This window comes from Nanorana parkeri, unplaced genomic scaffold, assembly GCF_000935625.1.
Source record: "Nanorana parkeri isolate BGI_ZX_2015 unplaced genomic scaffold, ASM93562v1 scaffold2473, whole genome shotgun sequence".
Lineage (NCBI taxonomy): Eukaryota > Metazoa > Chordata > Amphibia > Anura > Dicroglossidae > Nanorana > Nanorana parkeri.
The window spans coordinates 5,712-22,647 of record NW_017308741.1 but is presented as its reverse complement, the minus strand read 5'-3'; the positions used below and the strand labels follow the sequence as shown (position 1 = coordinate 22,647).

Here is a 16,936-nt window from a genome sequence, read left to right as displayed (position 1 = left end):
GTCAAATGCCAAATCCTGTAGCACCCACTGAAGTTCCAGTTTTTTCCAGCTGAGTGACAGGAGAGGGGGGCTAAGTGTCAAAGGGAGCAGGGCCAAAATTCAAGGCCCATTTAAAGCTTGGGCATAGGATCCAAAAGGGAGCTGGGTATTTGTCCACAGGAACACAGGTCATTATTTGAAAACGAATACAGGTGCTTCCGGGCACCACAAGGTATACCTCAGCAACTTTGCTATCTAAAAACATTTTAGGCCAGGTCACGTTTGCTTTAAAACTCATATTTATTTTTGTTCATGTCGGCATCTTTTCCTTTTTTATAACATACTGTTTTCTTGTCTGCTTTTCCATTGTTTTTAGGCGGTAATGGCAAGTACTGCTTCTCAGGATGAAAGTAAAAGTAGCAAACGCAAGAAAGATATGGAAGTGAGTAGATTAAACCCTTTTTTTTTTTTAGATATATATGAAAGATGCATATTAACATTAAGGCCCCTTTTCACATGGGTGATCCGATTGGCTAGCCTGTCACTTTTTCCGGCGGACCCAATCGAATGCCAAATGTAAGTCTATAGGCATCCGTGTGTAAATGGGCCGGTGTCCGTTACATCAGGTTCCCTCCCGCCTCCGGCAAGGTCTGAAAGAGTAAACGTATCATAGATCCGTTTCGCTGGACCTGATCATGCCGGATCAGGGGTAATCTGATGTAAACAAACACATCTCCATTTACATCAGATTCCCAATAGAGTGACCAACATGGTGTCTGGCAATATCAGTGTTTTCTTGCATCGTAAGGTGAAAAAAAAAAACAGTCACGGATGTCACAGAGGTGACAGCCACTCCATACTGCTCTGATTATGACGGGATCCGAGCACAGATCCCTTCCAGGTCATCCCATGTGAAAGGGGCCTTACTGTCAATATACTGAATGCATTGCTTGAATGTCAATTACTGAATAAAAATGTTGTATGTTTCTGTGGGCAAGTATATGCAAAATATATTACTACTACTTGTGGGCATTGCATAATAAGAAAAAGCACTCATCAGTCCTTTTCTCTACAATTCACGGTAGGGAAAGGTTCAGCACAGAGAGGTGCTTCTTTGAGTTGCAGTTTGTTAAAGCATCATTTTTTTTTTCATTCTACATTCCTGATTTTGGAACGGTGATAGCAAGGATTTCGTTATTGCATATCATTTCCTTTTAATGAGTCCCATTCCTTGTATACCAGGCAGGGCTGTTTCTACCATAAGGAAGGATGAAGATTTTAGCGTTAAGCAGCATCCTTCAGGGCCAACAGGTTCAAAGTTCTCATGTTGCCCATGGCCCTTTGATTGCCTCTTGTTGCTTTGTACACCATGTAAAACAGTGCAAGGATAATGAATCCGCATCCTAGAAGATGAGAGTGCACACTGCTGATGAATGATTGTAATGAGTGGCCTAGAGAGGATCTTCAGGAAAATATATATTTACCATATATATGAAGAACCAAAACATGTGCTCGCAGGTTTTGTTGGGTGGATAAGCAGTGAAAATAATTATTTAAAATAGATATTTCCATTGGGAACAGCCCTCCTTTATCTGGGAGAACAAAATGTCAGATGCTGATTTTTTTTTTTTTTTATATTAAAGTTAGCTTCAGAAACTATTTTGTATTTGACGAGATTTGTGAATGGAGAGACTACAATTCGATATATCCCACTGCACTCCAGACTGGAATTCCACAGTAGTGTCAATATGGGTGCTGACACGACCTGTGCATAGATATTGTATTCCATTGAGAAGCACATCTACATTTGCCATATCTGTAGATGGGACTTGTAGATTCTCCAGACGTAAAGAAGTTAGTCAGCCTCACACCAGGGTCCAATATATTGATAAGTCTTTATTTGACGTTAAATATATATGCTATCACGTGTGAATGCAACGTTTCAGAACCCACAGCGTTCCCTTCATCAGGCAAAACATAGTAACAATATACACTGAGTTAAATAAACAATTTAGTAACATTGTTACTATGTTTTGCCTGATGAAGGGAACGCGGTGGGTTCTGAAATGTTACATTTACACGTGATAACATATATATTTAACATCATATAGATCAAGACTCATCAATATATTCGACCCTGGTGTGGGGGTGACTAACTTCTTTACGTCTGGAGAAACTACAAGTCCCATCTACATATATGGCAAATGTTGATATACTTCTCAATGGAATACAAGTGTGGTAATGTCATCTATTTATTCTTCCTCCTGTCCATGTTAATAAATGTCTGTGCTTTAATACCGACAAGGATGGAAGGAAGGGCCTGCAGGGGGCAGAGCATTGCTCCCGTGATCCACTGATTTGAGGTTGCAATGCTTTACTGGCTCCAATACAAAAAAATAACAAATGCACTTTTATATTTTTTGTATGAATATGTGTACATTTATTATTGGTTTTTAAAACAGGTGGACTATGTCTTTAAAGAAACCCAGCCTCCCCTGCATGTCTATTAAGATGAAGAATTTACGTCAATGTACCGATAGTAGAAAAGTTGCGGTTGCCTTTCTTTGCAAAGCTTCTGTTAAAATGTTCCACGCAATTTGCTGATCTGGCTAAATGAGAGTTAGCCACATGCTGGGGGAAGGGTGTGGAGCAAGAATGTTACTCATATTGTGGCTTTTGCTTCTAGATATGATAAACCGAAAAGAACCCCCTCCATTACCAAGCACCATAAACAGATTTAGACAAAATTGTTTATTTAACTCAGTGTACGTTTACTTTTACTTATTGAGTGTAAGTATAGGAGTGCCAATAGAAGAAATCACAATAACTGCAATTTGATTCAAAGGTGCACTTTATGGATTTAAGGAGGGTTATGGGGTAACTTCTTTGCCCATGGATCTCTCCAGGGTCACGGGAGGGCATATACTAATGTCCTCCAGTGACCCAAAACTCAGTATATAAAAGGGGCTATTTCCCACTGTATGCTGACAGCGCAGAGCCGTGCTGCAGCCAGGATGGATCCCAACAATACTGTCGAGATCCACCCCGCTGGCTGATTGACAACTGGCTCTGCCTCACTAGAGGCAGAGCCAGCTGCGCCTGCCCCCCACCCGAGAGAGTAGGGGGAGGAATCCCTGCAGGGAGCAATGACAGTCACCAGGCAGGTCCTGCCAGGAATGACCTTTGGGCACTGGTCTCTGCTTGTGGTGCTTTCCATTCTTTTTGTTGTAGACAAAATTAAATTTGATACCACACGTATCCTAGAAGAAAAAGGTTAAGGTGCACCCACATAGCATGATTCTAGAGAAACTGACTTGGACACAAGAGCCTCTGTATAGCAGTTTCTACTTTATTAGGATAAACAACTGATCTTTATTTCCATAATCATTAATAATGTATTCTGGGCATTTCTAGGTGTTAACTACTCATTAAAATATGTATTAAATATATTGTGAAATCAACATCATGTGAAAATTGTTTTAAAGCTTAAGTTATGTGTCCTTGGCACAAAATAATTATTATCGGCAGGATGTAGCCTAAACAGAACCACAAGTTCCCAAACCAAGGATACAAAGAGAGAAAATACACAAGTTAGACTGAAGTGTACTAAAGGTTAATATAAGTTAAATTGGTGCTCCAATTGCTTTAGATGTCCATAAAATCTTTGTCAGTGTACCATGTTAGAAAGCTATAGAGCTTTTTCCAGGTCCAGAGCTGTGTCCCAGCCTCTGATGTGAGCCAGTCTCTGAAGACTCAAAAAATACAAAGCAATGCTTTACTGGGCAATGTATATTTGTTTCATCTAGATTCATTATTGAAAAAACTTTGAGAGTTTAAAGTGACATTAAAGTCATTTTTTTTCCCTTCCTCCAATGTTAATGTCAGCACTTACCTTAAATGATGTCTCTTAATCTGATCTTCCTTTTCTTTCCTGATGTTTTCATCTGTCCCTCCAGCCGTGCGGCGGCTCTCTGATATAGCGCTGGCTCCTCTGAATTGCTGGTACTTCCTTTCCCACAGTGTCCGCATCCATAGACTTACCTTGCGTCTCTCCTCGTCTCCCGGCCAAAATTCCGAACTGCGCATGCGCCCGCCCCAAGATGCTTTGCGGCCGCCCGAGCAGTTTTGGATTTTCTGACGGGAGCGCGCAGCGAAGGCGGGTAAGTTTAAATCGCTGTTAAAGCTTTTTTTTTTAAAAAACTTTTTGCATATATCTACTGCTTGCTAGCAGTAGATATATGCAAAAAAATGGAGACTTTAGAATCCCTTTAATACAGCTTTAGGTCTTTCTAGATCATATGGGTTCAGTCTGTAGACAAACCGACTTGCCTGACACTGAGGACCAGACTATGGTTTGCCTGGTGGCTTAGGAATTCAGCTCTGGAGCTCAGGAAAATCCTTCCTTTTGATGTCTTGATGAACACTATCTCTCAATCAACGTTTAGGATCTCCAAGCAATTTGGTTGCTCCTACAATGCTTAATTGTTGTTTGATTGAATTTTATCCAAATTCAATCAAACAACACCACATGAATGACGTACTTCAACCATTAGGAAGGAAACAGAAGTCTTGCCATATCAAGAAAAGGTCAAAGGACTTTATTCGGGGCAGAACGTTATGTTCCAGACTTGTCCGCTGTTCACATTCCATTCTGGACCCGGGAGAATGGTCTCTACACCCGAAAGTGTTTTAGGATATGTGTCACAAGTGCACCTCCTGGTCTCCAGGTTTTCCAACAAACTGGACAGGGAGACCCGGGAGGTTTGTTTCCAGGCTTAGAGATCCTCGGGCAGAATCAGTCGATGCTCTGGAAGCTCTGAACTGGAGCAGTCACATTTACTCTGACCTGATCAAACATCTGGCAGACATTCCAGATTCTTCACATTCTATATGTATTCATACTGTGCAAGTTTGCCTGGCTGCTACTGCTTCCATTAGAAAGCACAGAGTTGCACCACTTCTCAGTGGCTTTATTCGCCCCCACACCGCTCTGCCGGACTGTGATAGGCGGCAGAGCGGAGTGGGAGGAGACGCAGGCCGGTCACATCGCTCTCCACCGCAGCGCTCGGCCGGCTGTCACTTTCTCTTCTCCCCGCTGGGACATAGAGCAGTGCCCAGCGGAGAGAAAAGAAATCACGGATGCGCCGATGTATCGGCAGGAAAATGGCACTTTCATGCCAAAAGGGGCGATTTGTTTCGGCGATATGTTTCGGCGGCCGATATATTGGTGCATCCCTAGTTTTATCCAGTGGTTATTAAAGCCTCATCTGATGCCAGCTGTGGCAGTAAAATCCTTCAGGCAGCTTTTTTGAGCAGCATACCCTAGTTTTGTAGCTTTGTTCTGTGGCCCTCTTGTGCGCTTTGTTGCTGATGTCCACCCCTCGATTAGACTACTTTTAGATGTCCAAAATTAATTAAGGAGAAAGAAAATAGCCCCGAATAGCAGTAAAAGCATGAAAACAGTTCAAAACATTCCCCATTCTATCCAAAACTCATAAAAAAAAATGATTTGCTGGACATTCACTTAAACTAAAATACCATATTGAATATGCGTGCAGTTTTACAAGGAGATCTAATTTAGATACTTTTACCATTCATGAGGTTTTTTTCTTGGAAAAAGTAATGGAACTACAAAAGCATGATAGAAATATGCTTGCTCTTATGTAATGATGATAAGTCAGTACTCTCTCCTAATAGCTCCACTGTTACTGGCACCGTAAATAAGGCAGACCTTTTCTAACCAGGAATAGTTATTTAAGTAATGATGTTTTTAGATGTCACTACTAGGGGGCTGTACTGCCCTTTTATATGTTGTGGATGCAGCGACGGATGTTTTTCCACAACTTTGCTGTGCAAATTGTTGTAAATGAACCCTACACATACACATAGCTGCGTATGAAGCCGCATATTTGCACAGCGTAAAGATGCGCCAAAAAATTGACCCGATATGCGTCCGGGCTCCGTATTTCTGCGTATTTTGCATGCATATACGTGTGTGTGTGCGCGTATACGCATGTACACGCATACAGTACATTTAAATTTCTATTAAGAATGATGCATTCTGGGATGGCATACAGTGCACACATATACTCGCGTATACATAAACGCAATATACAATTTTGCTCTTGCGTTGTGTGTGCATGAGGCCTAAAGGTGCCCATCCACCTTTTTCTGAACGGAAATCGGGTTTTCGTACGATAATCGTCCAGTTGATAGGAAGTCAATGATCACAATTACTGTACAACTGGCCGAATCTCATGAACACTGCTCATGAACATCCGTTCTGTCAATTGATGGAATTCGGTCAGTTAGTATTGCTAACGAATGATAATTGAAATCCACATTGGTCTGTGCATGATGGGGCAGTCGTGCGGAAATCGAACGACTGTTTGAAGGTGGGACAAAAAAAATTGAACGATAATTGTATGGTCACCTTGAGGGGCGTAAAGTCATCCCTTTTTGACTCGTATGCTCTTTTAAAGAGCGGTTGCCTGTTTTATTTCTTCATTCGGTTATCGGGATAGCAGAAAAAATAACAACAAAGTCTTGCAACATAGTTCTAAATATTTATTACAGTAGGTAGATGACTTGTCTACACCAGGCAAAGTTAAATAAGGTACAAAATAAACAATGTACTTGATTGTAAGGCCTTTTTTGAAGCATCATAGTAGAGCATAGTTTCCTTATTGCATGTGGTGACATTATCTCCAAGGCATCTCAAAGGCTTTAGATAGATTAGGATACCCATATTAAGGTTACAAATATGGCAGTTGACATTCTTCACTTGCTTTGATATAGGTAAGCTTCAAGGCTGCCATCCTTACCCTTGCTTCTTATTTAGAAAAGCATGTGCCCCTCACTCTGGTTTTATGCCTGGTATTAGACAACATAGTGCAGGAGTGTATTCTTGTGGGAGCTGTGGCATAAGAGAGAGATTAATAAAGAGCTTGCAGCAGCCTCTATAACCAGGTAAAATAGAATAAGGAATGTAAATGTATGGCTGATATATATATATTTCAAAATAAATGAGTGATTGTGTCATGTCTTTCAAATTGCGATAGGTCCTAGACTCAGAAATGCTTCAGTGTGCATTACCATCAAAAGAACCATCTTCTTATTCAGAAATCTCTCAAGGTGGAGACACCGATGCACTAGTGAAAGGTTAGTATTATAACTTTGCATTATAACTTGCACTATAGCGCAAGCATACTTTTTTAGTATTTTTATTTCTTTTAACAGACTTGAGGAAAGAAATCAACCTTATACTTTTAAAGTTTGCAAAGATATTGAGGTAAATATGCATATTTTTATTCTGGTCATCTTACTGGTGATACTGTAATGCTACTCAAATAATAAAAATCTGTAATATTTGTAATATTATTCATTCTAAATAACTTAAAGTATATCTAGGACCCTACCATTTGTTTTGAATAAATAATGGGAAGGTTCTTTGTTTTTTGCCATTTGTGTCCCATTGGGGTGGAGTACGTGTGTGAGGGGGGGGGGCCTTCACTTCCTATCCTGTAGCCCTCTTAGTTGTTACCTGAACAGGTGTCCCCATTGGAATATTTGCCTTCTATTCCTGTTCCTATGACAACTCCAAATTTTGAATTTTCCCTCCTTTACAACCCCACTGACAGTAGTCACCAGGACATGTCCCTAATAAACACACACATAGCAATAAAAACCTGACAGATTTTGAACCCCATACCACCCACCCTTACAGGTCTTTACCAAGGTTGCCAGCTGTGTTCAATTCTAAAAGACAGAGTGTCTCATTAAGCAATGGTGGTCCATAGCCACCACATTTTTTTGTCAATAGAAAGAGAACAATAATTCAGTATTCAGTAAATAGTTCTGTGGGTGCTATCATAATTTCCTGATGGTTCTATTATATGTGGATCAGTATTAGCCAATCAGTGTGCTTAGACTCTAGTAGTGTTAGAGTAAGGAGAATCATCTTGTGTGTGGATGGTGTGTGTGTGTGTCTGATGGTTTCCTCTCTTTGAAGCCTTGCAAACACAGAGATACAACGTTAAAGTGTCATATTTATAATTTAGAAGGTGCTGCACCCTGGGCGCCCTGCAGCCTTGCAGTAGTTGTGCTACTTGTAGGAGATTTAGAGGATAAAGACGACATGTACAGAGAACAAATACAACAGATCCCATTGTTACTATCTTTTGATAAAGCTAGTTGCCTGGCTATTTCTTCTTTCAATCATTTTTACTTACTTATTCCAGACAAGTATGCAGCAAGTGAGGTCAGACAACTAGCATTTTCTAAGGAGAAGTCAGCAGTGGGAGTCTACATATTTACTGTATATCCACTTGTTTACATTTGTCCACATTTAATAGTTTTATTAAGAATTGTGATAATGGAAGTGTCAGAATGTGAGTTAACGTCACAAAATATCTTCTACATCGGCATAGCTTATGACCAGAAACGTACACATCTGGGGAATTCATGGGACAATTATAGTTGCTCATACATATGCAAATAATGTACAGAAAAAAACTGTTTTCTGATGATAATTATCCGATGTTGAAACCTGCTACCAATTTTTCCCTTTAGTAGTTATCTTTTGGTGAGGACAGAAGTACTACATTTCTATCGTCCTTTACACTGTATAAGTGAAAGAAAGCCAAGAAGAAAAATATCTGCCATTAATGTGTCAGTTTAATAGGTCGCATATTTGGGTCTTCTAGAAGAGATCTCAGGAGTGGCAATGTGCCCCAGTCTTTTGCATTTTTTCAGATGTATATTTGTGATTGTGATCAGCGGACTATCATTTATCTTATTAATAAGTATTCACTTCTGTGTATATTTTTAATTAAAAAAAATAAAAAAATAAATATTTAATTAAAAAAAATATGTATACATACATATATTGTGAGGGTATAAGCTCGCTAGTAGCTTGGCAGCATGTGTGACACCCTGGATGAGTACTCCACACAGAAAACAGCCACAGCATGGAATGACTTTTGGTGAAAAGCACACGTGCAGTTTATTTACTCTCCCTACTAACTTAAAACAACAGCAAAACAAAAGAAACATGAAAATAAATCCTTGCCACATTGGCGACTTACTACACACAGTTTTCCCTAAGTACCGGCTAGGAGCAACCTTGTGCTGCCCCAAGCACCTAACTGTCTAATTAACAAAACTTCTGCCACACGGGCTGTATCTTACACGCTTGCCACACAGGCTGTATCTTACACGCTTGCCACACAGACTGGAACTCGTCAACTTGCCACACAGGCTGGTTCTTGTCAATTTGCTACACGGGCTTGTCTTTCACCACACAGGTGATCCGTTCCCCAGTCCGCCTCTACAGAGGTGTATACACGTTCGTGGTGTGTTTATAAGGTTAGTAAATCAACCCCACAGACTCCTTCCAGGGGAGCTACTCCCTTAGGAGGCTGGGTGTTCTTACAGTGGCCCTAAGAAGCCAGCTTGCTTCAGCTGGGCTTGTTACCGCCAAGCCTCCAGAGCACTCAACACTTTTCACTGTTTTGTCACATCTCAGGCCTGAAGATGGCTGACTGCAATATAGGTGGATAAGCTATTCTCTCCAAACCCTAGCCGGATTTCAGGAATCTCCATCGGTGCTGTAAAGCAAAAGGCTGTAGGAATGATCTGGCACCTTATTGTGTCTACCCTCCAGGGGTTATACAAGCTTAAACTTTTATTCTATAGAGGTGAAATTTAATATGAACTATAAAGTTATTTAAATGGTAAGCAGAATAAAAAGATTAGCACTCTAACATCTGCTTTTGCGCCTGTTGTGATGCCTTTTGTTCAATTCAAGTGAGTTTTACATTTTCATACAAGACTAGGGAAAGGCAAAACCTGCTTGAAGCAGGTTAAATGCAGGTTAGAAGCATTTCAAACTTATGCCATTGACACAAGCCAAAAGTCTGTCTACACAGGCCCTAATATATTTACAATGAATGTTACCTATAGAACAGTATATGCAGCACATTTGTATTTATGGTGTGATAATAAGCATAGTATAGTGATATTTATGTCTTTATAGGGGTAATGGGATACTACATATTTCCAAATACTGCTTAACTTGGTACAGAAAGTAGAGAATAGCAATAAAATACTATGAACATACTACTTTTTTGTGTGCATAATTTATGTTTTATGTTTTTATGAAGTGAGCTGTCTGCAGTGGATGTACGCTATGTGGATGAATTTGATGACATTCTTAAAGAAGCCAGATCATTGGAAACTCAGTTAAAACAGAAGAGGGAAAGCCTTAGGAACCAACTAACTATGATTGCAAATACTTTACAAAGATAAACTATCTGAAATGTGTAAGTATGTAGTGTTGGTGCACAATCAGTAAAACAACTACATACAAAAGAAGGATGATATTGTTATTGTCAGATGAAAAAGAAATGTCATTCCAGTTATTTTATCTAAAAGTATGCTTTGTGTGGTGTTTTTTGGAAATCAAAATGAATAAACATAGTTTTTAATATTTCTCACCTGTTTGGTGTTATACAATAGATTATGTCATTCTTGCAAATGTTTTTAGTAGGGATGCACCGATACCACTTTTTTAAGACCGAGTACGAGTACCGATATGAACCTTTTGATCACGTACTCGCCGATACCAATTACCGATACTTTTCCTTAAAGGACCAGGTCACATTTTTTCTAAAGCAATACAAACTAATGATTTTAGGTCAGTTTCTTAATATTATGATTCATGAGATGACGAGGGAGCATGACGCCGGCTTCCCGGCCAATCAGAATGCCGGGCGCTGCGTCATTACACGGCATCCGGATTGGCTAGCTTTCTGACCAATTGGGAAGCGCGTCATTACACGCTACACGGCTTCCTGATTTGTCGGGAAGTTGGCTCCATGCTCTCTCATCACAAGTGACGAGAGAGCATGGAGCAGTTTCCCGGCCAATAAGGAAATCGGGCAGCGTGTAATGATGAGCTGCCCGGCTTCCTGATACAGGAAGTATTCGTGCTAGGTATCGGAGCATTTGGGCGAGTACGAGTACTCACCCAAATACTTGGTATCGGCACCGATACTGGTATCGGTATCGGTGCATCCCTAGTTTTTAGGGTTTTCTTATTCTCCATGTCTACTGTCTACCATGTGGTTGATCACTGAAGAGTTTAAAGAATGCCTAAGATGGCTGGCTATAGTATGAGGACGGCGTTTCATTCAGGGCCTGTTCACATGATATCAGGTCCTGATCAGGTGCGGATCTGCAGACGCGGTGCTACTGATGCAGTGCGTTTTGGCCGCGTTTTTGATACGTTTTGCGTTTCTGGTCCGTTTCCTGACCGTACAAAATGTGACATGCAGTATTTTTCTGTCGTAACCTGAACGGACTGCGCACGTGAGAACTGTAGCCCATAAAACACATAGGAATACATTGGGATGCATTTTTAGTGCAGGAGCATACGGATCAGGTCAGCACAGAAAACGAACGTCATGTGAACAAGCCCTCAGACACTGTAGACTGTTCTGTCAGCTTCATCAATGTGTTATATTTACCTGCACCATCACTTACATTGCTTTACCAGATCCTATGTTCTAGCCTTTTGTCTCATCACAGATTTTAGATTTAGTGCAGTTGCTGAACTAATAGAGTTTAGTACCTTAGTTCAATTAAAGCAAGGAATTAAAGCATACCTTATTCTGAAAGATAAAAACGTAGAAAAACTATGCAGTGGTCTTTTCATGGAAAATAAAAAAGGTTATTGTTTTGTGCTGCTATGGTATATGCTGTACCAAAAAAAAATAACATGTTTCTTATAATCTAGTTTCTTCTGGCTCCCATATATTTTTAGAGAGCTACCTGGGCAAGTGTTGACCTGTTCAAACTGATGGATTTCTCCTGATTTTCATATGAGATTATCCCGCCTTTCTCTGGTGCCAGTGTTAGCAATTATATCAGAAATATTAAACCCCCCTTCATTGGTGTTCAGCGGTTACTTACACACGCTCCCATCCTGCTTCCTCCCTCCCTCCTCCATGATGTTGGAACGGGACTATAGTATCCCTGTTGGGCAGGATGACTGCTGGGTGCTGGAACACAGAGAATGCTGCCAGTCTGCGTTATAAAGTCTTACATTCCATACAGGTCTGTGATGGTTCTCATTCATCCAGGTTCTGAATTGAGAAAGCTGGTTGGATGACCAGTGAAACGTCTTCAAGAAAAATACAGCAAGTCCAGCTGCCTTGACTTATTTTTTACAGATATTCCATACAGGGTTCATCAACTCGCAGGCTGCAAAAGAAGGTCTTGTGGGTCACTAGTTTGACAGCCCTGCTCTAAACAATCATTGCATAAAAGGGGATATAAAGCTTTTTCTAAGAGTTTTTAAATACATATGTAAAAATATCCAAGTATGATGTAAAGAGCAATTCATTTTGTTAAGCTGTTAAAAAGGCTTGTTCTGTAACTATTGAGTCAGGAAAATAATTAAAAACAACACACTGCCATCTTGGTTGATATTTTAACAATTGTTGAGCAGAATAATTGAAGTAGCTGACTTAGGCCTCATTCACACTGCTAGGAGCCGGTCCGTACAGATCTGTGCGGCGTGCATGGCTGTATTGGGATGCTCCCAGGAAGGACAGGTGCTGCGTGTGATTGTACGCAGCAGCCTGTTCTTCTCTATGGGAGTTTTCGGCCGTACGCTCACCCAAGCTGCACATCCGTGTGGGTGTCCGTACCCGTACGCAGACAGGATGGTTCCTGTCTGCGTCCGAGCACAGTTCCGATGTGCAGTTCGGGTGAGTGTACGGCAGCAAACGGCCGTGCACTCCCATAGGGAAGAACAGGCTGCTGCATACAATCACATGCACCACCTGTCCTTCCCGGGAGCGGCCCGATATGGCTGTGCATGCCGCACGGATCTGTACAGGCTGGCTCTTAGCAGTGTGAATGAGGTCTCAGTCTGTCCCTAGTGGCTAACCTATAATATTTATCTTTAATACATTTGCAAAGAACGAGGAGGAAGACAGTAAATTTTAGCCATACACGTTTAGATTTCTCTTGTTCAGCCAGTGGGATGAATGTTAGAAAATCACTCGGGGGAATCTCCTCTGCCGTTTATTGTATTTAAGCTGCATTGACACCCGCAGCTGCTTGAATACCCAAACACTGGATACACCAGATAGTATGTAGTCACTGTTCAGCCGAGAATTTTCCAACCAGCTCAGTAGATTTTTTTAAACATCTTCTGTCGAGCCAGATGGTGCAGAGAAGGCCACCCACGGCTGGAATATCATTTGGCAAAAAATTGAGCTAAGTATGGCTAGAATATAAAGCATGAATTTGTACACAACTTAAAGGGTATTTCCACCTTTGCAGCCAAATTTGAGAAACCCCCTAATATATGTGTGTTATGTGTTTCCATTCACATAGCACACCTAATATATATTTATTTTTAATACATCTTACCTTTTTTAGCTGTTTCTTTGGAGCAGGTTTATACATAAAACACTATAGGCAGGCATCTATTGCCTAGAATAGATGGCAGTGTGAAGGGGAGGGACAGACAAGGACAGTTTTTGTAACATACAATGCAGAACCTAATCCTTGAGATGTTTAACCCTTTTTAGGAGGAACAGGGTGCACATCTAGTTTACAACTGATCATGAAATCTGCCAGCAAAGTACAGACAGGGTTCATTATGGTAAACATAGCTTTCCCCAGCTCCCTCCTTAACATTACATAGAAATGAATGCAAACTAGTGTTTGTCAGCAAGAAACAAAAACAATTAAAAAATATACGCAGCATTTTCTTTTACATTATGCTATGTGAAAGGGAACATTGAACAAATATAAAGTAGGTGTTATCCCATGTTGGCTGCAAAAGTGGAAATATACTTTAAATAATGTGAATGTCGTATCATTGTGTACTCACTGCTCCATTATTCAAAATTCTGTGCTCACTGAAAATACAATGAGGGGAATTTATCAAAACTGGAGGAGACAGAATCTGGAGTTGTCCATGGCAACCAAATCAGCTTCTCTCTTTAATTTTTAAAGCTTAACTAAACAAACTGATTAGAGAAGCGGATTGGTTACTATGGGCAACTGCTCCAGATGCTATCTGCTCCAGTTTTGATAAATTCCTTCCATTATACTTTCCCTTTAACATATACAGTACACACTTTTCTCCATAGCATATATACTGAATGAAAGTCACCCCCAGAAATTACACCATTGTTTGGCATGAGCGACATGTTTATCAATACCCAGACTATTTTGTAATAACAATAAAAATATATATGTGAATAGAGATCTGGGAACACAGAGCAGGATTTAGGTAAGATATAACTTAATATGTCACTTATACGCAGAAAATTGTATTCTCTTTAAAGCCCCCGTAATCTAAAAAATAAAAGAGCAAAGATGATTCCTGAGGCACCTTACCCTTGCCATACATACCTCCTACTATTTACCCCAAATTAGGTGTAGACCTCCACCAGCAGCAACCTTGGGTGGCTCCAGCCCCTCTCACTAACCAGCAGTAATGCTCATTAACAAAATTTACTCCAAAAGGGTTCTCCAAAATGCGCCCCTTCCTCACCAATGAAACCACAAAGCTGCTCATCCACTCACTTGTTATCTCTCGTCTCGACTATTGTAACTCTCTCCTCAATGGCCTACCTCTACACAGATTATCCACCCTTCAGTCTATTATGAATGCTGCTGCCAGACTTATCCACCTAACCAACCAACCAACCGCTCAGTGTCTGCAACCCCCCTCTGCCAATCCCTGCACTGGCTTCCACTCGCCCAAAGGATAAAATTCAAAATATTAACAACCGCTTACAAAGCCATCCACAACTCTGCCCCAGGTTACATCTCCAACCTTGTCTCAAAGTATCACCCTGACCGTCCCCTACGTTCCTCCCAAGACCTCCTGCTTTCCAGCTCCCTCGTCAACTCCTCCCATGTTCGCCACCAGGACTTCTCTAGAGTCTCTCCCATTCTTTGGAACTCCTTACCCCAACCTGTCCGTCTATCTCCCACTCTGACTGCCTTTGGCGATCGCTAAAGACTCATCTCTTTAGGGAAGCCTATCACACTTCAAACTAACCCCTGAACTCTTTCTCAAACAATTCACACAGCCTCCTCCTCATGTATCACTTGCCCCGCCCTCTTAGATTGTAAGCCCTCAGGGGCAGGGCGCTCCTTACCATCTTGTCTTAATTGTATTGTAATTATAATGAAATTATAATTCTTTGTTAGAGCAGAGAAAAGACAGTACGCTGTGGCATGCTGGGTCAGTGAAGAGGACTGACTCTACCCTAGCCAGTACAGGCATTGTCAGGTGCTGGAGTTCCCGAGCCCATCTGAGGTTAATAGGGATTTGGTACGTGTATAATAATACTACAGTGCATTGTGCTCAAATGTTTAACCATAAATATATAAATTAATTTGTTATTCACAACTTCAATATAATAAAAATTATGCAAAAGTAGTGATGATATATATATATATATATAAAGTACTCCCCACAAGTAAATGAAAAAATGTTCAATAAAGTGCTTCACAATCATGTATAGAGTGCTTCCAGTGACTTCTGTGTCAAATCCTACAATTTTCACACTCCACTCGGTGGACCTTAAATTATATATGTTCAAAACTCACTCCATATTAATATCCTTGTCCAGGTAGGGCCGCGGATGCCAGCATTCTCTCTGTCACAACAGAGCCAAGGATCCTAGCATTCCTCACAGATGGTAAGTATAGCTCTCTACCTTGCTCTTTATACACAACCGTTGTGACTGAGAGAAAGCATAATATAAAGCTCCATAGTGTAAAAACCTATAATTCACTTTACTGATAACAGTTAAAAACACTTGCATAAAAAAATGCTCTTCCACATGGCATAGAATATAAATGAATGTCCTACACTTCCTGGCAATGTGATGACATCAGGGTACACACTCCCTGCTGACACATTTCATCACAGACTTTCTCAAGGGATGGAATGCACTCTGAGTTCTCACTCTTCTCCTTATCTACTCATATTATTTATGTTAGAATATGCCTGTCTTACTCAAAGCCGCTCACTAGAGGTCCTTGGTAACCTAAAACTACATACTTATAATAATACCTGAAATCACCAAATGTCCTTAAATGTCATTCACAAAACAGGATATATATACATTATATAAAGCCCAAACTTTCCCCCCTCACTCCTCCCAGCAACTGTTTGACTTATCTCAAAAATAATACATGAAAGAGGGACAATTAAAATATGACTAAAATTAGGGATGCACGCTACCAATACTAGTATCTGTATCGCTGCCGATACCGAGTATTTGGGCGAGTACTTTCCCAAATGCCCGGATACTTACCTCTAATATCAGACCTATCTGATACTGACCGGCAGTGCCGAGGGAGCATGGAGCCATCTTCCTTTCCAATCAAGAAGCCGGGAGGTGAGTTGTGACCTGTCTCCCGGCTTCCTGATTGGCTAGAAAGCCAGCTTCACTTGTTGCTAGGCAGCCTGGCTTCCGCTGGGGGCAGCACGTAATTACTCACCTCCTAGCTTCCTGATTCGTTATGAACTCAGGCTGCGTAGGAAGTGAAGCCGGCTTCCTAGTCAATGAGGGAGGCTGGTCATAACGTACCGCCCGGCTTCCTGATTAGCTAGGAAGCTGGCTTCACTTGTTGCTAGTCAGCATGACTTCCTGACCAATCAGGCAGCGTCTGCAAGTGAAGCCGGTGTTCTTTTGCTAGAACACCGGCTTCATAGGCAATAAGGAAGCTGGGCCACAGCTCATGATCCGCCGGCCAATGTCCTGATAATTGGGTCACATGGCACCGGTACTTGGTACTCGGTATTGTCAAGTTCCAAAAAAAATATTGGTACTCGTTACCAAAAAAATGGTATTGGTGCATCCCTAACTAAAATATAAAGATCTAAGTGATACATTTCTCTCTCAGATCTGCT

General features: G+C 40.9%; 1 protein-coding gene across 1 annotated transcript; it reads left to right on the top strand.

Moving 5' to 3' along the window:
* Positions 1-361: 361 nt before the first annotated feature.
* On the top strand, positions 362-10,287 carry TEX12 (testis expressed 12). Its single transcript, XM_018573648.1, has 4 exons — positions 362-421; positions 7,041-7,140; positions 7,219-7,270; positions 10,143-10,287. The coding sequence occupies exons 1-4, from the start codon at positions 362-364 to the stop codon at positions 10,285-10,287; spliced, it is 357 nt and encodes a 118-aa protein (XP_018429150.1).
* The last annotated feature ends 6,649 nt before the right edge of the window (positions 10,288-16,936 follow it).

What these genes read in the sequence shown, in the direction of transcription:
- TEX12 (XM_018573648.1), top strand. Translation starts at nt 362, where the DNA reads ATGGCAAGTACTGCTTCTCAGGATGAAAGTAAAAGTAGCAAACGCAAG. An exon ending in AACGCAAGAAAGATATGGAA is followed by an intron (nt 422 to 7,040) that starts GTGAGTAGATTA and finishes AAATTGCGATAG; the next exon opens with GTCCTAGACTCAGAAATGCT. An exon ending in AAGTTTGCAAAGATATTGAG is followed by an intron (nt 7,271 to 10,142) that starts GTAAATATGCAT and finishes GTTTTTATGAAG; the next exon opens with TGAGCTGTCTGCAGTGGATG.